At 52.3% G+C, this 24,038-nt stretch overlaps 10 protein-coding genes across 10 annotated transcripts; 6 read left to right on the top strand and 4 right to left on the bottom strand.

The window, feature by feature from the left end:
* The first annotated feature begins 120 nt into the window (after window positions 1-120).
* ASPZODRAFT_158807 (hypothetical protein) lies at window positions 121-3,185 on the top strand. Its single transcript, XM_022726369.1, has 5 exons — window positions 121-310; window positions 379-1,317; window positions 1,372-1,584; window positions 2,038-2,340; window positions 2,403-3,185. The coding sequence occupies exons 1-5, from the start codon at window positions 177-179 to the stop codon at window positions 3,007-3,009; spliced, it is 2,196 nt and encodes a 731-aa protein (XP_022582473.1). The 5' UTR covers window positions 121-176; the 3' UTR covers window positions 3,010-3,185.
* Window positions 3,186-3,316: 131 nt separating this feature from the next.
* ASPZODRAFT_131581 (hypothetical protein) lies at window positions 3,317-4,623 on the top strand. Its single transcript, XM_022722794.1, has 5 exons — window positions 3,317-3,625; window positions 3,701-3,772; window positions 3,845-4,056; window positions 4,129-4,207; window positions 4,324-4,623. The coding sequence occupies exons 1-4, from the start codon at window positions 3,469-3,471 to the stop codon at window positions 4,177-4,179; spliced, it is 492 nt and encodes a 163-aa protein (XP_022582472.1). The 5' UTR covers window positions 3,317-3,468; the 3' UTR covers window positions 4,180-4,207; window positions 4,324-4,623.
* ASPZODRAFT_158805 (hypothetical protein) lies at window positions 4,048-4,890 on the bottom strand. Its single transcript, XM_022726368.1, has 3 exons — window positions 4,681-4,890; window positions 4,395-4,626; window positions 4,048-4,338 (listed from the first exon to the last, which is right to left on the bottom strand). Exons 1-3 carry the CDS (start codon window positions 4,793-4,795, stop codon window positions 4,320-4,322), a joined length of 366 nt encoding a protein of 121 aa, XP_022582471.1. The 5' UTR covers window positions 4,796-4,890; the 3' UTR covers window positions 4,048-4,319.
* A 192-nt stretch (window positions 4,891-5,082) lies between these two features.
* Window positions 5,083-6,241, top strand: ASPZODRAFT_166032 (hypothetical protein; the record flags this gene model as incomplete). The annotated part of the gene is made up of 3 exons (XM_022726734.1): window positions 5,083-5,164; window positions 5,228-5,884; window positions 5,959-6,241. 3 exons carry the CDS (start codon window positions 5,083-5,085, stop codon window positions 6,198-6,200), a joined length of 981 nt encoding a protein of 326 aa, XP_022582470.1. The 3' UTR covers window positions 6,201-6,241.
* Window positions 6,242-6,733: 492 nt separating this feature from the next.
* Window positions 6,734-7,550, top strand: ASPZODRAFT_15403 (hypothetical protein; the record flags this gene model as incomplete). The annotated part of the gene is made up of 2 exons (XM_022726046.1): window positions 6,734-6,785; window positions 6,850-7,550. The coding sequence occupies 2 exons, from the start codon at window positions 6,734-6,736 to the stop codon at window positions 7,548-7,550; spliced, it is 753 nt and encodes a 250-aa protein (XP_022582469.1).
* A 130-nt stretch (window positions 7,551-7,680) lies between these two features.
* ASPZODRAFT_64508 (hypothetical protein) lies at window positions 7,681-9,559 on the bottom strand (the record flags this gene model as incomplete). Its single annotated transcript, XM_022729238.1, has 5 exons — window positions 7,681-8,037; window positions 8,094-8,426; window positions 8,499-8,655; window positions 8,722-9,231; window positions 9,282-9,559. The coding sequence occupies 5 exons, from the start codon at window positions 9,557-9,559 to the stop codon at window positions 7,681-7,683; spliced, it is 1,635 nt and encodes a 544-aa protein (XP_022582468.1).
* Window positions 9,560-9,711: 152 nt separating this feature from the next.
* Window positions 9,712-11,326, bottom strand: ASPZODRAFT_1819181 (hypothetical protein). Its single transcript, XM_022727179.1, has one exon. The coding sequence runs from the start codon at window positions 11,099-11,101 to the stop codon at window positions 9,839-9,841; it is 1,263 nt and encodes a 420-aa protein (XP_022582467.1). The 5' UTR covers window positions 11,102-11,326; the 3' UTR covers window positions 9,712-9,838.
* A 368-nt stretch (window positions 11,327-11,694) lies between these two features.
* On the bottom strand, window positions 11,695-15,847 carry ASPZODRAFT_131578 (hypothetical protein). The gene is made up of 2 exons (XM_022722793.1): window positions 15,320-15,847; window positions 11,695-15,248 (listed from the first exon to the last, which is right to left on the bottom strand). The coding sequence occupies exons 1-2, from the start codon at window positions 15,556-15,558 to the stop codon at window positions 11,837-11,839; spliced, it is 3,651 nt and encodes a 1,216-aa protein (XP_022582466.1). The 5' UTR covers window positions 15,559-15,847; the 3' UTR covers window positions 11,695-11,836.
* A 1,860-nt stretch (window positions 15,848-17,707) lies between these two features.
* On the top strand, window positions 17,708-20,330 carry ASPZODRAFT_131575 (hypothetical protein). The gene is made up of 2 exons (XM_022722792.1): window positions 17,708-19,916; window positions 19,982-20,330. Exons 1-2 carry the CDS (start codon window positions 17,930-17,932, stop codon window positions 20,284-20,286), a joined length of 2,292 nt encoding a protein of 763 aa, XP_022582465.1. The 5' UTR covers window positions 17,708-17,929; the 3' UTR covers window positions 20,287-20,330.
* Window positions 20,331-21,987: 1,657 nt separating this feature from the next.
* Window positions 21,988-23,802, top strand: ASPZODRAFT_1815719 (hypothetical protein). The gene is made up of 3 exons (XM_022727171.1): window positions 21,988-22,657; window positions 22,791-22,850; window positions 22,932-23,802. Exons 1-3 carry the CDS (start codon window positions 22,407-22,409, stop codon window positions 23,653-23,655), a joined length of 1,035 nt encoding a protein of 344 aa, XP_022582464.1. The 5' UTR covers window positions 21,988-22,406; the 3' UTR covers window positions 23,656-23,802.
* The last annotated feature ends 236 nt before the right edge of the window (window positions 23,803-24,038 follow it).

The raw sequence follows: 24,038 nt of genomic DNA, 5'->3' as shown, positions 1-24,038 counted from the left end.
CGAAGTCTTGGACGGGAAAGCGGTGCGATAGCCGCGCCAGAACTAGCGCGACAAGCGCACTAGCGCGGGGCCGAGAAAATGGATCCAGAATTTTGGAATTTCCCGCGCAGGAAAGAATCGTTCTTATCAGAATAGCCACTCGGGGCTTTGAGGAATCGTCTTTTCGTTCTTTCAGGATGTCGCCATCTGTGGAAGCCCCCCAACAGTTCAAGCAGCCTTCCCGTAAGGGCAAGAAGGCCTGGCGCAAAAATGTCGATGTCACGGAGGTGCAGGAGGGCCTCCGAGTTCTGAAAGATGAAGAAATCAAAGGGTGAGGGTTTGGAAGGCCGATGATATTGTCACGTTACAGTTTACTAATTTCTATACTGTGGGTAACAGTGGTCTGTTATCAGAGAAGCCTTCCGAAGAACTGTTCACCATTGATACCACTGGTTCTGCCGAAATCCGCGCCTACGTTAAGAAAAACCACAAGCCTCTGAAGGCGGACGAGATTCTAGCGGCAAGGTCCGCGATTCCGGGCGTTGATACAAGGAAGCGCTTGAACTCCAAAGTTACTGATGGAGTGATTGAGCCGAAGTCCAAGAGACAGAAGAGTGACTGGGTTAGCCGCAAGGAATGGCTTCGTTTGAAGCAGGTTGCGAAAGAGGCAAACCCTATTATGAAAACGGCGGGCAATGAATTGTATGACCCATGGGCAAACGACGAGGAGTCGGCGCCCATGGAGGATCCGCGGTTCGACTTTTTGGAGAAACCGAAACCGTTTGTTGCCCCAGTTACATTGAAGGAAGCACCAGTCTCGCTCGCGGCCAACGGAAAGCCGATACCTTCCGTCAAGAAACCGACCGCTGGGACGAGTTATAACCCCTCGTTCGAAGATTGGGACCGTCTTCTCAACGAAGAGGGCAAAAAAGAACTCGAAGCCGAAAAGCAGCGTCTTGAAGAGGAGCGCAAGGAGCAAGAGAGACAACGATTGATTGCTGAAGCTCAAAACGACGATGACGAGGCAAAGTCGGACGATGAAAGCGCTTGGGAAGGGTTCGAAAGCGAGTACGAGAAGCCCGAGTGGTTGAACAAGAAACGGCCGGAGAGAAAGACAAAGGCTCAGAGAAACAAGATCAAGAGACGGAAGGAGGCAGAAAGAAAGGCCAAGTGGGACGCCCAGATGGACAAGAAGGAGCAGCAAGTGGAACAAGCGAAAGCCATCGCCGAACGTATCAAACAGAAAGAAGAGGAGCCTGCTCAAGACTCTGATGCCGACGATTCGGAGGAAGGGGATGACACTGACCTGCGTCGACGTCCCTTTGGAGGCAAATTAGCGTATGTATCGATGCTCGCTATGTCGACCTGCGTGGGTTTGCTAACTAGAAATAGGGCTCCTTCCAAGCCTCTGGAGCTGGTGCTACCGGAAGAACTGCAAGATTCTCTTCGTTTACTCAAACCAGAGGGTAATCTGCTTGATGACCGATTCAGAACCTTGATTGTTCAAGGCAAACTCGAATCTCGTAAGCCTATAACGCAGGCGAAGAAGGCAAAGAGGAAGGCTACAGAGAAGTGGACCCACAAGGACTTTCAGATCCCTGGCATGTGAAGCATTGTGAACTCGATGGATTGGTTTTCCTAGTTGGCGTTTGTATAAATGGGATTGCATATACTTTGTCTTATCTCTTTTGACTGTTTATACAACAAAAAGTTCATACCCAGATGAATGAAGATCCTTGGGATATTTCTATGAGAAGAAATCAGCAGATTTTATATACAGCTATTAAATTATAGATTTAATACATCAATATTACACCTACGAGAGTCGAAATACCCCTTTCTTATACTCCTTGGTGGTGTTGTAGTTCTCTCATCTTTGACTATCGGCCAGAACAAAGTGGGCCCGGATGTCTCTAAATTTTCCAGCGGAGTAGGATCCAGTAACTAACTGCTAACAACCTCAACTTTCTTCTGAGCCTGCCAAATATCACCGCAATACTGCATCATGAAACTGTAAAATCCTATCCTAATTGCTATGGATATCAAAGGCCTCTCCAGCAATTGGAAGAAGCTCCAGCAGACGCTTAAGAAGACAAAACCCTCCGAGTCCACAGCCACCAAACGCAAGGTTTCCGAGCGCGAAGCCGACAATGGAGTGAAGAGAAGAAAGACAGACCGTTCAGAGGGAAATCAGTCGGGGCGCCGCATATTATCCACAAGAAAAGGAAAAATGTCTGAGAAAACAGGAGATGGAACCGAGACGGGTACTGCATCGAGAACGACGTCGCGCAGGAATTCTACAGTCTCTGTCCACCAGAAGGACACATTAATCGGAAAAGTCAATGAAGGGCGCTCTAAAAAGTGAGAGACTATGTTATAGGATCGTTTTCGTTTCCTACCAGCCGACACTGACTTTTCAACAGTGTTGAACTAGGCAGATACGTTGCGATGGACTGCGAAATGGTGGGCGTAGGCCCCAACCCCGATAACGACTCAGCTCTTGCGCGCGTCAGTATTGTCAACTACAATGGTGAACAGGTATACGATTCGTACGTACGACCGAAAGAGATGGTCACGGATTGGCGGACACACGTCAGCGGGATCAGCCCCAAACACATGGTGAACGCTCGGTCACTCGAACAGGTCCAGAAAGATGTTGCTGAAATCCTCGACGGTCGAGTCCTGGTGGGGCATGCATTGAGAAATGACCTGGATGCTCTTCTGTTCAGCCATCCAAAACGCGACATCAGAGATACAAGCAAGCATCCACCCTACCGAAAGGTTGCAGGAGGCGGTTCCCCACGATTGAAAATCCTAGCCTCGGAGTTTCTGGGCTTGACCATTCAGGAAGGGGCGCATTCAAGCGTGGAAGATGCTCGAGCCACCATGCTTCTTTACAGACGGGATAAAGATGCGTTTGAGCGAGAGCATGCGAAGAAATGGCCTGTGAGAGTGATTGTCGACACAAAGGAAAACGGAGATGAACAAAAGAAAAAGAAGAAGAAGAAGAAGAAGACTCGGAAGAGGTGATCTCTCCGATTTTATATCTGTCATTACTTATACCCCGAAGCTGCAATGAAGATTTGCTCCGAGAATGCAAAAGAAAATTGTACATAAGAGTATAATCATGGACCAGAAGGACATCTCGGTACTGTTTACCATGTAAAATATTTTGTTCTACTATTATTTTATAGCATAGAGAATCCAAATATTCTAACTGATAACCAGCTACTCCATGAGCCATATCAATATTTTTCACGATAACAGCGATAAGCGACTCTTTAAGCACCTCACGCCAACGCGTCGCGTCCGAGACTTCTTAATAATGAGCACATCTTGAGTATCAAACCAAGGCCTTTGATACCTCCGGCTAACACGGTTTCTGGAGTTCTCTTTCCTGCTACTCGTAATTCTGCCCGTCAATTGAGTTACTAGCAGTGTTCAGGCCCGTTTTGAATTCGCAATCATATTACTCGATCCCTAACAATCATGTTTGCTATTCAACCAGCGCAGAAAGAAGCATCTTCTACGACAGAGGAATTATCACCAAATTGCTGTACGCCCAACATACTGCCGTGTCGCATTCACCATGATGGCCCCGTCGACAATATCAGCCGGTATTGGACTCCTGTGACAGACGAGAAGGGTAGGTCTAGCCAGTTTTTCAGATTCAGACATGAACGGGAATTGATATCTCTAACACTTTTTTTGCTCATTCTAGGCCTCCAGATTGCGTATTTCCGCGGGCGTAAACTTCGAGGGCGGCGTGTTGCGATTCCAGAGGGATACCAAGGTATGCAATGCATATTACGAGCTGTAACTGTATTCTAAGCAGACTAATAATGGTTGTCTCCTTGGTCTGCAGGCGTTGTCGCTATCACAACCGATAAAACCCTTCCGGTGAAGCAAAATAACCATAGCATTGAGGATCTGGATGTCGAACCCGAGGAGCCCGTCAAAATCCTTGAACAGCAGGCCACGTTCGATGAACTGCTCGTTTGGGATCACGAAGCGATCCCTGCTACGGATGATTCGTTTGTGAAAGGGGTGGAAGAGTGGTTGAAGTTTGCAGAAGTCGTAAGGTCCCATTTGATTTGCAATAACTAAAAAAACCCTTCAAATTGGCCTCGATTGACATGATCAAAACAGATGCATTCAAGCCCATCCTCTGATGCTAACTCCAAGCAAAAATCGACATGAATGTGAGAAAAATGAGGATGCTTCCTATGTAAGTTTATGACGTCGCTGGCATTAAGTCTGTCTGCTTCTAGTAAGCAGAGCATGATTATCAGTTTTGTTTTTCTATTTTTTTTTCTTCTTCTCTCCGACTTGCTAATCACTCAGTTCTGGACCGTTTCCCTGCAACAGACTATTAGTATATTTTGCGCTGTGTATAGGAGAGCAGGGTTTCATACTTATAGCCGCAAACACATGTATAAAAGACTGTGCTGCCTTCGTCCGCACTACGCAATTGTACAGTCGTGAAGTACATCTCCTTCCTCCCGCATTTCGCACAAGTGTGTTGGCCGAGGGCTTCTGTCTTCTTGTCTGCAGCAGTCAAGGTCTGGACGGCGGATCTCTTCGCTCTGAGTATCGACGGGAAATCACTCGGCTTGGACTGGGAGACGATGGTCTTGGGAAGAGCATCTAGGTACAGAGGTCAGTGGCTTTCTTTGAAGGGGGTTCGTGGATTGTCTGTACCTTTGTTTCTCGCTCCGCATACATTGCAGAGAAGAATGGCAGTCGCGTCGCCAGTCGATTCATCAAGTAGATTCCCGCAATCAGTGCAGAAAATCAAGGATCCAATGGCAGACATTTCGGCAGTTCAGAGACGATAAATATAAATGAGAAAATAATTCCAGTATCGAGAGCAATGCTTGGCTGTTATGAACGAGGTCGACTTTTTTTTTTCTCTTCATAATCTCCTCTTGATAGCAAAAGATTTTGCGCCGGCCATGTAGATAAGGCCCTGACCGCCCCTCGATTCTGCCGGGAAGTGGCACGAATCCGGGGTAAAAAAAAAAAGGAAACTTGACCCCTCCATTGTGGTTTTCTTGGTTTAGTCTGTCAAACTGTCGTGCGAGTCTTTGAGAAAGAGAGAAAATGAGGGCGGGAGATAACGAGCAGAAAGCTCTGACGGAGGAGTTGGTTGGGAGATTTGAAGTTGGCCAGTTGCTAAGCCAAGGTCAGTATAACTCACCAACTACGCCGGGCTATTAAGACTGATTCTGGCGACACTGGGGAACAGACCAAAACGGCCGACGGATAGCTGTTCATGGGAAAATAGACGGAGAGCAAGGTGTCTTGATCTTGGAGCGAACAGCATTCGTCGCCGAAACCCGCGAGCAGATCGAAGCGTTCCAGACAAGAATCATGCACGTCCAAAACCTGGGCGACAACGACATCTATCGCTGGTATCTCGCATCTACACACCCAGGAGACGAGAAATCTCCCGCGCACGACGTGAAAATAAATCTCATCTGGCCATGCACGGAACAGCATATCAAGAAATACTCCTCTCAGATTCTCCGCATGGTAACGGAAACCCCAGAAATATATCGTGACCATATCAGGCCATACATGAATGCCAAGCGTGAAGAGGGGAGACTGAACTGGGTGTTTAATATCCTCGAGGGTAGAACAGAACAGGAAGACGTGATACTCAGGGACAAAGGACATGGGCCTGCAGATGGCTTCCTGATGCTTCCAGACTTGAACTGGGACCGGAAGACCATGAATTCACTTCATCTACTGGCCCTGGTGGAGCGGAGGGATATCTGGAGCCTTCGGGATCTCAAAAAGAAGCACATCCCGTGGTTGAAGTACCTGAGGCAACGATTGCTCGAGGGGACGGTGAAAATGTACCCGGATCTTGAACAGGATCAGCTCAAGCTCTACGTTCATTGTAAGTCACGAATTAGCAGTCATGATCTTCAGGATTATATTGTTTCTAGCTCGACAGTGCTGATAATAATCTAGACCAGCCTACCTACTACCACTTCCACGTTCATATCGTCAATGTCATGTTGGAGGCAGGCTCAACACAAGCTACCGGGAAGGCTTTTGGCCTCGAGAATATCATCTCACAGCTGGAGACAATAGAAGGTGACGAAGAAAGCGGTATGGCAGATGTCAGCCTGACATATTACCTCGGAGAGGCAAACGAGCTATGGACAAATATCTACGCGCCATTAAAGCAAGGCAACAAGCCGGTCGCTTGATGGGTCATGATTATACCTCTTTTTTAATATATCTCTTTTTCTTCAAGACCCAATTTTGGTTGGTATTTGAAGGATGGCTTCTATCAGTTTAAATATAGTCCTAGAGCTAGCTCATCTCTTCTGCCCACCAGCAAGTTATATAACTAGATTCTAAAGGCTATTACAACTTCTTCCACTACACTATTATATTGAAGAGACTTCATTTCAGTCATTACAGGCTACATCACTGCATCAATTGACGTGTCTGCGTCAAATATTCATTTGTTGTACCTAGATACCATCCCCAACCACAGCCTAAGCTTGCCCCGCATACAGACGTCATGAAGCTGCCTACCGAGTCCAGAAGTGTTTTCAATCCCCCCCTCAACATTGTCCAACCCTCCATACAAAATAACCCCCCTCTACGAGGCTGTGAAACGTATCCTCCTAGCTACCACAAGCGAGTCAGTCTGCAGTATTCCGAAGCAATCTTCGACAGGCCCTCCTCCGTGCCCCTCCCGAGGAGCTCTCGAGACGAAATTCCACCAACAACAATGGCAGCGAACCCTGATGCTCCTGCTACCAACAAGGCCTTTGTGCCTCTAGGTTAGAAAAATCCGGTCATCAGTTGCCTCTTTTTCGTTTCCGTCCAGCTAATAACCCATCTCAGAAAACAACCCCGAAGTGATGTCCCACCTCGTGCACCAACTCGGGCTCTCGCCCTCCCTCGGCTTCACAGACGTGTACTCGATCGACGAACCGGACCTGCTCGCCTTTGTGCCTCGCCCCGCACACGCCCTCCTCCTCGTGTTCCCCGTGTCGCCCTCGTACGAATCGTCGCGGATCACCGAAGACACCCCGCTAACAGAGTACACGGGGAGCGGGCCCGCGGAGCCCGTCATGTGGTTCAAGCAGACAATCCGGAATGCATGCGGGCTGATTGGGTTGCTGCACGCCGTGGCGAACGGGGAGCCTCGCAAACAGGTTATTGCGGGTTCGGATCTCGAGACACTGCTGCGCGACGCGGAGCCCTTGGAACCCCTTGCCCGCGCGGATTTGCTGTACGAGAGTAAAGCCCTGGAGAGCGCGCACGCCGACGCGGCCAGGCGCGGGGACACCACCGCCCCGGACGCCGGGGATAACGTCGACCTGCACTTTGTGGCGTTTGTGTGTGCTGCCGATGGTAACCTGTGGGAGCTGGATGGTCGGCGCAAGGGACCTTTGGCCCGCGGGGCGCTGCTGCCGGGCGAAGATGCCTTGAGCGACCGGGCGCTGGACATGGGCGTGCGGCGGTTCCTCAAGAATGAGGCGCAGGCAGGGAATCCGGACTTGAGATTCAGTCTGATCAGTCTGGGGCCGTTGTTTGATTAGATGTCTTGCATTACCAGTCCTATCGGTATGACTGTAGGTTCATAATATAAGATTGAGCCAAATAAAGACTTATAAACATTATATTATGTCCATGGTTTGAAGGTATATCTAAGACTATTAATCTATGCGTCTAGACCATTATCTCTGCTTCAGGGTAGACTATTGTCTCTCTTTCTGTCCTGGCCGGTTTCTCGTCAGCCGATGGTTCCTGGATCTCTTCCGCCTTCTCTGGTGCAGGGCCGCCCTGGGTCCCAAGGGTAAGAAAGGGGACCAGGAACACAGACAAGCCGGCACTTGCGGCGGCGAACCAGAAGGTGGTCAGGTACGGTCTGACCGCAGTGGATCCGTCGCCGAGCTCCGTGCTGATGGACGAGTAGATAGACGTTGCGATCCCCAGGCCGAGATTGTTGCAGAGCTTGTTGACCGTGTTGAAGATGCCGCCGGCGACGGACTGCTCCTCGGGCGGAAGAGAGGACATGACATACATCTGCAAGGGTCAGTCTTTGCACAGGACAAGTGAAAAAGAAGGGGGGGGGGACACACGTTCGTGACGTTGAATGTGATGTCTGCTCCGACCACAACCAGAACCAATGCAGGAAAGATAAATGCCCAGTATGGAGCGCTTTCTTTGAGAAAGCTGAGAATAAGAAAGGCAGCCGCATAGGCGAGGGCTCCGATCCCCATAAGCACCGTGTTGCTCATCTTGTGCAAAACAAGAGCGCAGATAACGTTGACGAGCACTCCGCCGATGACCATGGGAAGCAGTTGGGCGGTGATTTCCAGTGCAGAGAGACCCTTGACATCCTGCAGGTACAGCGAGAGCCAGAAGGTAGTTGATGAGAAGCCCATGAATCCGAGGCAGAAAACAGCCATCAGCTGAACTGTCAGTAATCCTGAGATTTATATGCAAGAAAAGGGGAAAGAGAAAAAAAAATCTTTCCGACTTACCACTGAAAAGTTCCGATCCCGCCAGACATGCAATGGCATCAGCGGATACGCTGCCTTCGATTGCCAGTACAGGAAGCATGCCAGCAAGACGGCACCGATGACGATAAGAGCGATTACGTAGCTGGTTTGCCAGCCATGTGGCGCGTCTCCTGCAAGTCTACTGGGAGTTAGAAAAGGCGCGATGAAAGATGCAGCGGGGATAAAGAAAAAAAGAGAGACTGACGATAACGAGCTAGAGAAACACGCGAACCCGACGACGATCAGGGCGGTTCCGAACAGATCGAATCTCTTGAAAGACTCCCTCGACACCGACATTCGCTGGAAGGTATCCTTCGGGATGGTCCAGGGGGTCATGATGGTGAAGAGAGCGTACAAGACGGCCAATGCCCAGAACGACGCCCGCCAGTTATACTGGGAGGAGGCAATACCAGAGACAATCATGCCGCCGACGAATCCCAACGGGTTCCCGGCACTGAAACACGCAAAGGCGCGATTCTTTCTCTTGGATGGCTTCTCGTACACGGCCCCGAGAGCACCCACTGCAGGCGGGACGGCGGCTGCAGCGAACAGACCGACGATGCCCGAGAACACATCCATGTAGATGGGGGTATTGGCGAACCCGGCGATCAAGACGGCGAGGGTGAAGCCGACCATGGCGAAGATAAACAGCGCCTTGCGGCCGAACATATCGGCCAATTTCCCGAACGTCAAAAGGAACGCACCGCTGCTGAGTCTGAAGAAGTTAGCATAATTTAAACAGTTGATTAAACTAAAAGAACATACGAAACCCCAGCGTTGATCCAGGTGATCTCTGCCGCCGACATGCCCAGCTCACTCCCAATCGACGCCGTAATCCCGACAATGGTCCCCTGGTAGAAGGAAGTCTGGCCGATAGCCATCGTCGCCGTCAAGACGAACAGACATTCCTGGAACGTGTTGCTGAAGCATTCTGGACGGCCGCCGCTGCGAGGGGAGAGATCGGAGCTGGCGTTAACCACGGCGGCCTTCTCCTGGTCGGTGTCGAAACAGTCCTTACTGACCGTGTCCTCTGAGCTCGCCATCTCCTCTTTTTTCCTCCCCTTTTTTTATTCTGAAGACGAAGATGCACCGGCTGAAGAGAATGGAGGCTGATAAAAAGGAAGATAAGTTGGGGGCGATAAGAAAAATGCTACATACATTTCTCAGCAATTGCGGAGGAGATTCCGCTCCCTCCACTGCGAGGATTGATTATCGATCTACCAGATTACGTACAGCCCAGATCGCTCATTAGAAATCATTGAACCAGGATTGTTTTCAATTCGACTACGTGCCTAGTGATTCTGTGCTCTGTACGTGCCCGATCACCCTCTCCACCACTCGCTGCAATTGAACTTGACCGCTTCATTCCCACACGCCAGCCATCCTACCGTGAGGTTCCTGGCAAACACCTCCATTGCCGAGTACTGGTGGGAAGGCAGAAGCAGGGTTTCAAACAGCTGTTTTAAATTCGGCTTGCGCGAATGTACATCGGGGACAGCAGCGATGATTCTGCGCGAGACTGCTGGAAAGGAGATACCAATCCCGGAAGTTATTTTCCGCCCGATGACGAGAATCTCATATGGTTTGCGCCATAGCCCGTCGATCGCAGAGATCGGCCCCCCGCGTACGGTGGTCTTGACCCATATCCATTCCTCGCAGATGGAGAGGCCTGCCCGTTCCATCGCGTCGTAGGCGGCGCGGCGCGATTTCTCGCTGTTCGTCACCCAGATGGCCGCCAGGGACTCTGGAGCTGATCGTAGATGCATTTGAAGAATCTCGCTCATGTATCGCGCCAGACAGTCGAAATCGGTGTAGGACTGCGTTTCGTAATGGCCACTGCGTCGGACCGAACGGTTTGCCCACGGCGGGTCTAGGAGGAGAAGATCGAACTTGCGGCCGGGAGATAGATGCAGGATAGGGTCAGGGTCCGGCCGAGGTGATGGTGAAAGGGGAAGCGTGCAAAGCATGAAGCTTGACCCTGGCGGCACATGGATGGTTGTTTCCTGCGATCCTTGCAGTTCGAGAACTGCCGGCTCCCAGGCAGGATTTTGCACCAGGACGTTTTCTAATTCTCGTAATGATTCGAATCGATTCACACACGTCGACGAGAGGATCACCGGGGGTCCAGTTGTAGCTGTAGCAGACGCTTCGTGGTGCCCCTCTTCCTCTGCATCGTCGTGCGGGCACTCTCGTTTCTTCTTCCCCTTCTTCAGTATGCAGTGCTGATCTTGACCCGTTGTCGCAGCATTGTCGTCTCGAACGTACCGGCCTCTGCACCAGTCTCGAGACCCAACTCCGTACCCGTTTCGAATGGTCTCCAGTCCACCTCGGACCAGAGGAGCAATCACGTCCAGATGGTACGCCCGCTCGCTTTGGGGGATCCGCTCCAGAACCCGGAGACGGGCAGCTTCTTTCTTGGGCTCTGTGGATGGATAAGGCGACTGCAGTGGCGGACATGAGACGAGCTGTCTCTCTGCAGAGATGCCTTGAGCTAAACCAATCGAAAGGGGGATATCAAGCAGGAAGACTGTCCGATCCTCGTTTTGAAAGAGAATGGCTGTTTCGCCTCCGGTTTGATAACTCATGTCCAGTGTAGGGTTTCGGGAAAATAAAGATTCCACGCAAAACCAATCCCTCGCTTCACTCTTGACGTTGAGTTCACCTTTGTATGTCACTGCTTTCCACCATTCTGTCCTTGCGTTTCCCCAATCTGAGAGTGAGAGAAACCAGTCGACGACGGACGTTCTGGCCTAAAGGACTCAGAGTATCACGTGATTATTCTACGGAAATCTTCCAATCTACCAGGACAGATGACGGCGTCTGCTCAGATCAAGAGTAGAAACTCCAGAGTGTAGCTGTATATGACCTTCTAGTAACAGCCAAGAGCTTGTCAGATAACACGTAGTTAGATAAGAGACAGCCCCTACAAATAGATCTTCCCCCTAGAGGAAACATAGATCAACGAATGTGTTGAAGCAAATTTAGAGAATCTTAATATAAAAAAGATAAGAAGAAGAGAAGGAGAAGAAAAAAAGAAAAACTTTTTTCGGTTTTCACGGTTCCTTTTCCAAGACGATCCAGCGTCGGTCCAGGTTGGAAGATGGTCGTTTCACACACACACACACACACACACACATAACCAGGCTATCCTCTTTGTATCCAGAAAGGTTTTGGAGCAAAAAAAAGTTTATACATGTAAAGAAAGCGAAGTCATGGGATAAATTATAAGAAAAAAGGGATCATAGGGTGGAACGTTCAACGCTGTAACATCGAGAAGAACAGGAACATTAGCGATGGTCCATTTCGATGGTTTGCGCCCTTCATCGCAACGGATCTCCCAGCTGGGAATGACTCACCCGTCCTCGCCGTCCTCCAGCGGGCTGCCCCTGTGGCACCTGCGTTGTTGGGTAAAACTGCGGAGGATATTGATACATCTGGGCCGGGTTGAGAACGGGACTGAATTGCTGCTGGGGCCCATAGCCAGGCTGGTTCAGCATGGGGCCCGCGCTCATCTGGCTGGCGGCGGTGCTAAGGGGAGGAGGTGCATGGGTCTGCAGGTTGCGTAAACTATCCATGGACGCGGCGGACCCGGTGGGTGGATAGCCGAAGTTCGCCCCGGTCATGGTAGGGTAGACCGCGCTCGACACACCTCGTGGCTGAGAGGCCATGAAGGCTTGATACTGGAGTTGTTGCTGAGAAAGCAGCGGATCCTGGCTGAACCCGGCGGCCCCATTGACTGCACCCAGTCCGCCGAGGGCGCTCACGCCGCCGGCAGGCTGACCGAGCCCGTTCATTGGGTTCATCGCATACGGATCAAAGGAAGAGGGAGGAGCAGCCTGTGGTTCCGAAGGCATCGGGCGAGGGCCGTCGAGATTCTGCGCCAGCCCGTTCGGGGGGAATGGACCACTGGCAGCATACTGTCTATCCGTACCCTGTTGGGGGGAATAGGCCGTGTTGGCCTGGCGAGAGCTCGGACGATGTAGCTGTTTCTCCGCATTCGGGCCGTGGCCGCCAGGGGTATGCTCTCGACCATGGTGGTCGCGAGCGCCTCCCCGCGAGGACAGACCCACCTCATCCATCAGCCGCTTGTATCCCTGGCTCGGGGTGACCTTGAGCTTAGTCAAGACCTTGCAAACAGTCTTGACGACTTCAGCGCGCATTGACTCGTCAAAGAAGGGGGTGGTCAGGACCTTGAAGATAAGGGTCGCACCGGAGGAGTGATCACTCAGGATCTTCTCCAACACCTCATCGCCGGGACTGAAGAACAAAGACTTCAACACGATCTCCCGTGCCTCGGGCTCATTACGTTGGTTGATGACCTTGAGGACCGTCAGATATGCGACCTTGTGGGTGCAGAGGTGCACCAGATGCGGGACTAAGCGAGGAGCGAGCACCGTGCGGCGGCGGGGGAAGGTGCAGGTATCAAGGAACCAAGTGAGCAGGAGAGCACCGTTGGCATTGGTGGCCAGTTGAACACTGTGAAGGGCAATGGCAGCGGCCAGCATGCGCTGCTGGTCCTTGGTCGCATGGTGGCTCTCCAGACAGGCGCGCATGGCGCGAGCCCCGAATCTTCCCTGAGCAACCTCCCACATGCGAGAAAGCATTGTCTCGAAGATGAAATCATCGTAAGGGCTGCCAAAGCGCAGGCAGCACTGGAGCACATAGTTGCCGTATTGATCCAAGAACAGGGGAACGGTATATGGTCTGAGGGCGTCCATGATGATCTTCATCTGAGAGGGTGCCTTGGTCACGTCAATGATCTTCTGCGCAGCCCAAGTTCCATTCTTGTGGACCCCGATTTCGGCCAGGTGCGGCGCGATCTGGATGAGCATCTGCTCCTTGGTTTGTTCGGAGCAGTATTCGAACAGTTTCTGTACCACGGTATTGCCAAGGTAATCCGAGGCCAGCTCTGCGATTTCAGGAAGCATCCCATTGGCCGTCTCCTCAATCTCTTGCATGGAGCAAGCGCCGTTATCAATCCGCTTCCGGATATCGCGCAGGCGTGGAGCATCAAACATCCGCGCCTGACTGGGTTCGGGAACAGAAGGGATTTCATCCTGGAAAGCAGTAAAAGCGATGGCGTTCTTGATCTGAGACTCGATAGCATTGCAGTCTTCCTGGGTGGCGCCAAACTCTCTCACGATTTGCACCATCTCCGGGTGCAATTCTGCGAGGGGAGCAATCTGGGGCACATGGGAGCCAGCACCGTCAAATTTGTCGTTGACGTCCGACGGAGCCGCACTTGACTTGAAATTTGGGTCCGGGGTGGGGGATGACTGGATGCCATTTGCGCCCGGCGTGCCCGACGCAGAGGACCCTGGAACCTTGGCGTAGCCAATGCGCACGGGTCCTGCTCCGGGGAAGATCTCCTTGCCGTTGAGCAGCGACCTCGCCTGAATGGCACTATCCAGGCGCTCGAAGTTGACAAAGCCACAGTTCTTATGCGTCAGGACGCGAGTTGACTCGATCTTGCCATACATCCCAAAGATCGCCTCCAAGGAGGTTACGGTGGTGGAGACGGGGATGCTACCGATCCACAATGCACGAGTAGGGCCATCTTGGTTGGTCTCATCCACGGGCTCGGTGCCTCCCCGAATTCCCAGGTTGGATGCGCCAGGACCACCGAGCTGCAACATCTGCACGGCTTCCGAAAGTTCGTCATATTCTGCGCCCTCGGGAATGTGAAGATCAGCGGCGCTGATGCTGTGTTCGAGTCGGGACGGAGTTGCCAAGTAGTTGCGGATCGAAGACCGTTGGGGAGGGGCTTCCAGAATACCGGCAGTGCGTGCGCGGGGCCGGCTGGCAGAAGCGTGAGAAGCAAACGCCTGGACGGCAAGGTTATGCTGGTGAATCTGAGCCTGCGTGGCGGCCAGTTGGGCCGCCGTAGCCGCCGCGGACGGGGTCAAGGTGCCGGAGGGGAGTTGAGAATATCGGCTTTCGTATTCAAGTTCGTCATCTTCAGCGTACTTTTCCTTGGCATTGACAGAGTAGGAACGGAATCTGCTGTTGTTCTTCATCATCGCCAGCTCGGCAAGCAATGGTGGTAGGGCAGAGGCTTGCTGTTGTTGCTGCTGCTGCTGTTGCTGTTGAAGCAACAAGTCAACAGGACGAGCCAGAGAGGCAAGCGATTGTTGGGGGGTCTCTACCAGGCCCAGGTAGTCCAGTGTTCTCACATCGGTATCGGCGAGCCCTTCCCTGGAGAAGGACGATTGACTCGGTGAAGCAGGGCCTTCAGAGGAACGGATGCTTGCCAGAGTTGTTGCCCGTTCCCGACCTGTAGACCAGCTGGTGGAAAACAGCGACGGGCCAAAGGGACTGGAGGTGCCGAGTAAACTAGCTCGCTGAGGCATCGAGCCGGCACGGAGACGAGACAGCGCCGTGGGGTTGCTGCCGCCGGCGGTTGCCGGTTTGCTGCCGGTGTCTATGCTCGAGACACCGGGAGGCCGAAACGGGCTGGTCGAGGGAGTCGGCCTGGAGCTCTTGGACGTGAACGGCTGCTGAACGGAGACTCCGTTCAGAGTCCCGACTGGTGGGAAGCGGGATGGAACGGTGCCTGCTCGCGCTCTCCGCGCAGGGCTGCTGATCACACCATCCGAGACGGGCATGAGATCCGGAAACTCGTCTTGGCTCGGAGACTCGGGAATGTTTTCTCGGAGTGGGGTCGAATGGCCGCTGGTGGGCGGCCCCCAGATGTTGGGGGAGACGCCCTCTTGTGCTTGGATCTCGCGTGCTCTGCAGTGAATCGAGAAAAAAGGCATATGTCAGTGGGACACTCGCTCTCAGATGGAGAGAGTAAAACCTACCGTTTAGAATAGAGACGAGCCCCTAGCTCGTGAGACGGGGATCCAGCCCCTAGCCTCGCATTTCCGATCGGACCAGCAGTGCTGGTGAGACCATTGGCGGGCCCGAAAGACGACTTCATCGTAGAGGAGGTTGGCAGCTCGTTCGGGGAGCTGCTCCCTGTGGACGTCCCCGACATTGACTGCGAGGTGGGGATGTAGTTCAGGTTCATATGACCTTCCGGTCGCGACACGGGAAGCATTATTGATTATCTCCTTCTGCCTCACTTCAGGCAGCTCTCTCAATTATCCGGTCTAAGATATCTGTGACCAAGGGGACGACGAAGGAAGAAAAAAAAGCCCAGGTGGGGTTCGCAATTCTGTGACTGCTCGACAGGACGACGGTATCAGGGGAGGCGGATCGTCGTGAAATTCATCGAAGGGGCCAGCACAAGACCCCAATCTGAACAAATAAGGATATTGGAAGGAAAAATCCGAGCCAGCGAACAGATTGTCTCAAGAGCTTGCCAATTAAATAGGATAGTCGGACTGGGGGTGATTGTGCAGGAGAAGAGAAAAAAAAAAAGACACCCCCGTATCTATTATGCAGGAAAAACTCCTTCAGGCCCAGCAGTTATTCTTGCAGGCTGAGACCACTCGAGCAGATCCTCCCAACACGGTTGAACGATCGATAATTCTCGTTGGGGGCGTGAGGGAACACACTTGTCGACAACCAATCCCCCGCGATTAATTATTCCAGTATTATAGAAAATAGCAAGAGAATATATTCGGCTCAACAATCGTAGTTCGTACGGCGGGAGAGCAGGTCGAGCGACTGGGTAAAGACCGTTCGTTCGTCCAGGTACGGATCAGAAAGGATCGAGGTGGCTGGAAAGGCCGTTGCGCGGCTCCGGGAAAAAGAGGCGAAGGCGGAAAAAAAGGGACCACAAGGCCAGATGTACCGCTGTCAGTGCTGAACGACAGGGAAGAAGGGATCGAAGCGTTGAACACACAAGAAAAAAAAAATCGGCGTTGGCGGGAAGAGGGGAGAGCAGATCGAAAGGTGTGAAGCAACAAGATTAATGGTCGGCGCTGGACCTGGGAGCTTCAGCCGGCGCTCCGAGGGCTGTCATGGGCCCTTGGTTGGTTTGCAGGGTTTGCAGGGTGTTTGGGCTGTTCTGGGAGAGGCCAGATGCTCTTTACAGCTTCGCCTGGCCGTCTCTGGCGTGCTGGAGCTCGCTGGAGGGGAATTTGGATTGAGAGACGGTGTTTTTGTTCTGGTGGGAGTTTGTTTTTGGTGGTCTGGTGGGAGTTGTCGAGGCTCGTGACCAGCCCAGGCAGAGAGAGAGAGAGAGAGAGCGATTAGGGAGAGCTTCACCCTCGCTGGTTTCCAACTGCGACTCTAAGAACACTCTACGGACACACTCTTGAATCTATTATTCTAAGCGGTGGACTTGTCGTCGTCATGGCTTCTTCGCCGTTTCACTAGCAGCTGGTGTCTCTGAGGTCTCACGTCACTCCCCGGGGACTGTGGGTAACGAAGGGATCTATGGAGCAGCTACGGAGAAGTGACAGGTTGGCTCCTCACTTGGTACAGAAGGGAAGCGCTTCCTCAACGGTGACAGCTAACTGCGAGGTAGGTATTCGATAGTCCGGGACACGTTCATGCCGACTCCCATCCTCCGTACGTTATTTTATACCTCCGGATCCCGCCGGGTGTTGTTGCATGTTCTTCATGCCTGATAGTCCCCGCATTCCAGCGATACACAATTCACTATTAGACAGAGAGGCTTTTGACGTTTCAGTGTCCTTGGCCAAGGGGTAGACAGACTGATGCTGGAACGCCATCTGGGTATCTGCTCTGAACCTATAAAAACTGAGAATGCTAGGTATCCACGGATCGATGAGTTTCATCGTTTTGAAACACCCACACAGATCACGACAGGGTTCACAAATAGCCCCGGTGCTCGAACCGTTGCAAGGGATCTGAAACATGCCCTCGCGGCGTCACCTGTCATCGGTCTAGGAATTGATACACTGCTACTACATACATAACATCCTGTCAATCGCTAACTCTACTCCTGCCATCTTTCATACGGAGTATCCAAGCATTCATCCCAAATTATGTGTTGTCGTTCAATACCTCTAAGTAGCGAGTAGATTTAACAGATTGGTATAGAATTACGGAATACAGTAGATATATATGCTGGATTCTAACACATAGACTCATTACGCCCAAATACTCTTGCTGCAAATACAATGATAGAGCCATGAGGGGTGAGGAAAAATGGTCTTTTGGCAACCATCTCAGGCATTCAGGCAATAACTTATGCCTGAGGCACAGATGAGCACCGCCACAGCATTTCCACTGGCACTGATCGCGCGGATCACGCCTTGCAGCTTTGCATTCCCCCATCTTAAACTTCTCCTCTACCTTCTCTTTCTCTTATTGTGTTCATTCCTTTTTCCATTTCAATCATTTGATACCCATTTCTCCACTTTGCTCAGGTTGAAGTCAAGCAGCACTGAGCTGTTCCGCCGCGCGCTGTTCGCCTCGCGTTTCTACGCGACCCTCATGCCCGAAACCTCCGCTTTAATTTTCTCTCGCCGGATAATATCGATTCAAACACAAACATGGAAGACAAGATGACGGAAGATACCGTGTCCTCCGGAGTCCAATCCTCCACAGAGGATAATGTTGATCCCGTAGAAACCCTCGTGGGAGGGCGTGCGAAGCGAGCGACCGCCGGAAAGAACATGGGAGCCCTGTTGGATGCCGAGGCCGACGATGATCTTGCGCTTCTATTCGAGGAAGTCGAGGACGACAATGACTTCTCCATGGAGGAGGGGGGTGGAGACCAGGAAGACGATATGGGGATGGATTCATCGTCTTCGGACGAGGAGGATCAGGGACCGAACGTGCAGGCGGACGATCTGGAAGGCGAACGGGAGCTAGAAAAACAAGCAAAGGAGGACCGCAAGAAGCGCAAGGCGACGGAGAACCTACGGCTCACTGCTCTACGGAAAAAGGTCAAGATCGATCCGACGGCCATCCCAGCAACAGCACCGCAGCAACCCCCGCGGCCGAAGAAGAAGTCGGAGCGCATCTCCTGGCTCCCTACGGTGGATGACGGGCCGACGCGCTCGTCTTCCCGCCGCCAGACGATGCAGAACAAGGAACTCACGCATGCTCGGCTCCAGGCCAGCGAGAAGAAGCGCATCCGACTGATCGCGACGATGGAGGAGGCCGCCAAACGAAAGGCGGCGCATAAACCAAAGCAGATGACACAGGCTCAGCGACTGGCAGAGGCCGAGAGGGTGGAACGGGTGAACAGCAAGACTCTGAATCGCTGGGAGGAGATGGAGAGGAAGAAGGCCGCCGAGAGAAAAGCCAAAATCGAGGCCCTCCAGAACCGCCGTCTGGAGGGGCCGGTCATGACTTATTGGAGCGGTGTCGCCACATGGGTCGATGGTACCCTGAAGCGTGTCGGGAAAGCAGACATCACGCCCAAGGCCGACAAGGACGATGCATCTCGAAAGAAGAAGAAGGGAGACAACGAAGAGAAGGGTGCCGACGGCAATACGATCGCCGAGCAAAAGCCTGATGCTGTTTCCGAGCTGCAAGGAGATGCAACAGCAACGGCGCCAACTGTCCAAGGTCACGAATCGAAGCCTAGTGAAACGGCAGCCGAAGTACAGCCAACAGAAAAGGCAGTGGAAGGAAACGCAGCAGAGACGGCAGAAATGACAGCAGAAAAGACAGCAGAAAAGACAGAGGAGACAGCAGAAAAGAGAACAGAAGAGACGCCAGAAAAGACAACCGAAGAGGCAGCAGAAAAGGCAGAAAAGACAGAAAAGACAGCAGAGCAGAACCCGCAGATATCCCAAGTACCAGGAGAAACGCTCCCTGAAAACGGAGCCGTCCAGCAAGAATCAAGTACTACTGAACAAGACGAACCGTTCGGCGAAGCCTCCCAGCCGGCAGCTACGTCCACATCTGTGAATATGACACCGAAAGAAACCACCTCACCCAAGGAAGGACAGATGCCAAGTGAAGACAAGGGAGCCAAAGAGCCGCTCTCGCAGAACGAAGACCCTCCTAGACCTCTGACTGAATCATCGGCACCCCCCATGACTCCCACCAGAACACCCTCCTTTTCTATCATCGTGCCACCCCCGTCAAGGGGGCCGAAACACACAGAAGGAGATAAAATGGAGATGGACGAAGATAAAAGCGCCAAGGACCAAGGTGCCATCGATGCCATGGACACTACGCCAGACGCAGGCCAGGAACAACCGAAGCTGAGCGACCAGCCCTCGGCAGAAGGTATCGAGCCCGTGACAGGACCAGTCGAAGATGCAGTTGCAGGACCAGCCGAGAAGGTCGAGAATATACAAGAACCTACTCCGGCACCTACGGATGCGACTGCTGTCGTTCCTGTAGAACCTACAGCAGCAACCACAGCAGAAACCGCAGATGTACCAGCCGGTCCTCCAGCACCTCCAGTGATCGAGAAGACAGGCCGCAATCTCACGGTGCTTGAGAATTTCGACGACAAGACCGCGCAGAGCAAAGAGTTTAGCATCTACTTCAACGCGAAGAAGCCTCCCAGGCTGACCAGTACGTTCCCCCCTTTGTCCACTTCTTTTCTTCCTTTTTTTGGCCCATGCTAACTACATCTATAGAGATCTCCTCCTCGCTCTGCGTGATCACCTCGCAACCGTCACGGTACAAACACACGACGACGGCGCTCCCCTTTGCAAACGCACACGCCTACCGCGAGATTCGCCGCACGGCAGAGCAGAAGTACGCGTGGAGCACCATGCTGGGCTGCTACGTCGGCCCTGTCGGGATCGCCGCTCGGGGGGTCCCCGAGCGGTTCTTGGACCCGACGGCCACGGGGCCAGAGAAGGCAGGAAATGCTCTCCCTGCCACCGTCTCTGCCACTGTCTCTGTCCCAGCGGATGCTGTCGAGGTGGATAAGTCGTAATGTTATCAGATAGGCTTGTATATTTACTGAGATACCCAATCGTCATAATCATGATCATTTGTCGTACCTTTCGTACTAGGAGCACTTGATGCCTGAGGTTCCTACCTAAGTAGATGCCCGAGTCTCGCTCAGTAGAGCGCAGTGAAGAATACCTCGTAGGTCAGTCAGTACCTTACTCCGTACTCCGTACTCTGTACCTCAGTTACACCCGCAGTCAAGGCAGCAGTCGCACAGCTTCCGCGAGTGGATTTTTGGCCGATGCAACATGAACTCATCGACTCTGGCGACGGCAACCACATCCCCACCGCGAGCCGTGGACAGCACGCGGGAAGAATTCCCCCGGTGATGGGATCGTGGTTCTAGAAGAGTGTCAAGCTCGACATCATTATTAGAGGTTGATTGATTGTTGATCGGCAGATCGATCAGACTGATAGTCTAGGGTATTTGATCTTCCGTCTAGCTTAGCATTTACTCGATATATCACAAGTTAATTCAGAGTTTGACACATGCAGAAGGACATCCTTCACCAACCTACGGAGTAGATACAGAGTAGAGTAAGTCCTACAAAGGATCATTTACCTAATATCACGCAATTCAGAGTCAACGCCCACGCAATGCAGAGTCTAGACCAATCTGGGACGTGGACTGTTCCGATGACTAAGACAATGTCGTCATGACCAGAGAAGACTCCCGCCATCGGTAGATCATCCGCTTCAGCCAATAAGAGCGCCCTGATGCATCACGTCATCTGCGCACATTTCCTCCCGTCCAATCAGTGCACGGACAGCACTTGTCAGCTCCAATTGTCAGCCCAGATCCATTTTTCCCAGGTCCTTCTACTCCGTACCACTGCTAGCATAAATCTTTTAGTCTACAGAATACTAGGTATGTCTGGATATTGATTGTTCCGGCAGCCTGACTGTGCCCGATGCTATCCGTCAATTGATGGGAATCGAGGCAGAATGATGAAGCGATATACTACATAGTTACTACTGATAATAAACTACATCTAATATACTGTAGGTATCTACATATACTGTATCAACAAGTACCTATCTACCTAGGTAGGTTCGGTAGGTACCTGTTAACTACTATATCACATACTCTGGGTACGGAGTATACAATCTAATTATAGATCTGTTACGGTGGAGTGCTGTTGCCTCAGGCACCAGAGTCCAGGCCTTTGCTAACACGGGTACGTGGAATGGCGTGACCTGGGCTTACGGAGTATGTGCCTGCTAACAGCTCCAGCTCCTCCTCCTCCTCCTCCTCCTCCAGTGATCGCCCTGACGTGGACTTCTGGACTCAGTATCCACCATCTTCTCTGGTTGCTGCTGTCCACTCCACAGTCTCTCCTGTGACATTCTTATATAACTATCATTACTCCGCACCCTCGCTTCGGTTTGTCGTGTTGATTAGAGATTACCCTCCTTCCTTCCTACCGGATCCTCACCGAGACGGCTCTACTACCATCTTACCTGCTTACGGCCACCGACGTCTGAGAGGTACGGAGTACTTTCAATCCCAACCAGGCCCAGATTTACCGTGCGTACGGATTACTGTACCTCCCTCAATTGCCATCATTCTTATTCCTCATCCTCTGCATCTTCTGTATCCCTTGTTGCTTATCTTCCCACCCCCCACTCATTCTTCCTGATAACGGCCAGGGCAGCGAATCGGCTCCCTTAGTCGGTGTTACCGACACTCCGAGAGTGACCTATCTGACCTGGTGTGTCACCTCTAGAAGCTAGAAGTCCTTGTTTTTTTCGCCGCTGTGCAGGGCGCCTGTGCTCTGGGACGCTGGGGATTCCAACCAAGAAGAGAGGGAAAAAAAACCCCTCTTCTCTCGCTGCTCGTCTGCATCGCTCCGGGGCAATATAACGCGATCTCGCATACCGCAACTTCAAAATAGACGTCACCTTCCGTTTGAGACTCCTCCCAATTGGCTCCCCTAGACAAATCGATCTTCAGCGTGCAAATCCCTCATAACACGCCGTACGGAGCTCCGTAGGGCACCTCGCTCAGGGGAATCCGCTCGTGCTCCACTCCGGGATCCAGCCTGCTGGCGCAAGGTACTCTCAACGAACCTGGATGGAAGCGATAGATCTACACCGCCATCCATGACTCAATCACATCCTTATTCCCACCCTGCCCATCGTCGGGCTCTGTCTGCCTCGTCGCATGTCTTCAAGTCGCCGGCGCTGAGATCCTCCCATCCAGCGATCCACCGCAACAAAGGGTCTTCTTCCATCTCCAAGCTTGGCCCTGGTTTAGTAGGCCATTCTAGATCCCTCGACTTGACCGCTGCCACCGGCGACGACGTCGACGACGACACACAATCCGAGATGGCCACCAGTTTCTTGAATTTCTGGTATGTTTTTTTTTTTTTTTTTCTTTTTTCTATCACCCCCTCTTCCTTCCTCCCCTTGTCTTTCTCGGCATTCTTCTGGCGTCGCCGCCCTTGCAGCACCCTGCCACATGATAAGCTGACCTTGTACTCTCAGCGCCATGTGTGAGAGACAAATCACCGTGCCTGACAATTCTCTCCTGTATTGCAGCGAAAGGTATGACCCACTTGCTTATCTATCTATCTATCTATCTCTCTATCTATCTATATATGTAGTACCCTCTTCTAACTTCTACAGTTGCCGCCGCAAAGATTCGTGCAAGCCTCTCTCCGCCTCCCTTCCATCTATGGCTTCTTCCTCTTTCACCATCACTGCCACCACACCTCCCTCATCGCCCCCTCTCTCGCCTCGCATAATTGTCGCGCCTATGACTCCCACCAGAGCTCCCACCGGGTCGATTCCCGCCATCCGGATACCCACAGACCTGCACATGGTCTGTTCGGATCCTGATCCCACTGAATGGAAGCCTGTAATATCCATCCGGCCCGCGGCGGCCAGCTCGCGGGCCTCGTCCGAAGCCTGGCAGTTCCTGTCACGCTTCCACGGCGAACACGCGCCCGTGAAGCTTCCAGAGCGTCGTCCCGATGCCGCCGGCCACCGAAGCACAGCCAGTCTGTCAACGCTGGCCAATGGCCCCGCCGCCACCACGCTGCCCTCGCTCGCCCACTCCCCCACGACCCCAACATCCTCCTATAGCAGCAGCAGTTCGTCTGACTATATGAGCTATGCGCCCGAGCTGATCCATCGCCCCCTACCCCCGCGCCACCATAGCTCCAACGCGGTCAAGGGCGTGGAGCTGGTCGTTCCACACTTTGACGTGGCCAGCGAGGACGTCGTCGCCTTCGAGGTGTCTAACGGCGGGTCCTTGTTCCCTGCGAGCAGTGCTCTGTGGGAGGAGGTCCCCACCAAGAACGGGCCTGTCATCTCAGTGGCTCCTGTATATGAGGTTTCTGAGGCGTGATCGGATGGCTCATTCTCTCTCTCTCTCTCTCTTTTTAGCTGGCGGTTAGGCAAGAAAATGTGACTTGCTGGAATGAACTCCTTCTACATCATTCGGCACTAGACTAGATAAAATCATATGGAGTACATGGTACTCTGCAATACCTTTACTCTTCTTTCCCTGACTTACCTAGGAATACTAATTTCATCATTGGATGGTGGCAGAGATAAGCCTGCATCTGTGCCAAGCATACACTGCATCCCAAAGATGAAACCTGCTGCTAGCATGCATTGTACAATGGTTAATTAGATATCTATGTATGGAGAAAATATCAGTCTGTCTTTAATCATATTGAATAAGCACAGTAATGGGTACAAATATAGTCGACCTTCTTCCATCCCCAT

This window comes from Penicilliopsis zonata, assembly GCF_001890105.1.
Source record: "Penicilliopsis zonata CBS 506.65 unplaced genomic scaffold ASPZOscaffold_5, whole genome shotgun sequence".
Lineage (NCBI taxonomy): Eukaryota > Fungi > Ascomycota > Eurotiomycetes > Eurotiales > Aspergillaceae > Penicilliopsis > Penicilliopsis zonata.
This window is presented reverse-complemented; position numbering and strand designations above follow the sequence as displayed.

Coding starts and splice junctions, on each gene's coding strand:
- ASPZODRAFT_158807 (XM_022726369.1), top strand. CDS start 177: ATGTCGCCATCTGTGGAAGCCCCCCAACAGTTCAAGCAGCCTTCCCGT. Junction 1,318..1,371: donor CCCTTTGGAGGCAAATTAGC/GTATGTATCGAT, acceptor AACTAGAAATAG/GGCTCCTTCCAAGCCTCTGG. Junction 2,341..2,402: donor AATGAAGGGCGCTCTAAAAA/GTGAGAGACTAT, acceptor ACTTTTCAACAG/TGTTGAACTAGGCAGATACG.
- ASPZODRAFT_131581 (XM_022722794.1), top strand. CDS start 3,469: ATGTTTGCTATTCAACCAGCGCAGAAAGAAGCATCTTCTACGACAGAG. Junction 3,626..3,700: donor TCCTGTGACAGACGAGAAGG/GTAGGTCTAGCC, acceptor TGCTCATTCTAG/GCCTCCAGATTGCGTATTTC. Junction 4,057..4,128: donor GGTTGAAGTTTGCAGAAGTC/GTAAGGTCCCAT, acceptor TGATCAAAACAG/ATGCATTCAAGCCCATCCTC.
- ASPZODRAFT_158805 (XM_022726368.1), bottom strand. CDS start 4,795: ATGTCTGCCATTGGATCCTTGATTTTCTGCACTGATTGCGGGAATCTA. Junction 4,627..4,680: donor ATGCGGAGCGAGAAACAAAG/GTACAGACAATC, acceptor CTCTGTACCTAG/ATGCTCTTCCCAAGACCATC.
- ASPZODRAFT_1819181 (XM_022727179.1), bottom strand. CDS start 11,101: ATGAGTTATCAAACCGGAGGCGAAACAGCCATTCTCTTTCAAAACGAG.
- ASPZODRAFT_131578 (XM_022722793.1), bottom strand. CDS start 15,558: ATGCTTCCCGTGTCGCGACCGGAAGGTCATATGAACCTGAACTACATC. Junction 15,249..15,319: donor GCTCGTCTCTATTCTAAACG/GTAGGTTTTACT, acceptor GATTCACTGCAG/AGCACGCGAGATCCAAGCAC.
- ASPZODRAFT_131575 (XM_022722792.1), top strand. CDS start 17,930: ATGGAAGACAAGATGACGGAAGATACCGTGTCCTCCGGAGTCCAATCC. Junction 19,917..19,981: donor GAAGCCTCCCAGGCTGACCA/GTACGTTCCCCC, acceptor CTACATCTATAG/AGATCTCCTCCTCGCTCTGC.
- ASPZODRAFT_1815719 (XM_022727171.1), top strand. CDS start 22,407: ATGACTCAATCACATCCTTATTCCCACCCTGCCCATCGTCGGGCTCTG. Junction 22,658..22,790: donor ACCAGTTTCTTGAATTTCTG/GTATGTTTTTTT, acceptor TTGTACTCTCAG/CGCCATGTGTGAGAGACAAA. Junction 22,851..22,931: donor CTCCTGTATTGCAGCGAAAG/GTATGACCCACT, acceptor TAACTTCTACAG/TTGCCGCCGCAAAGATTCGT.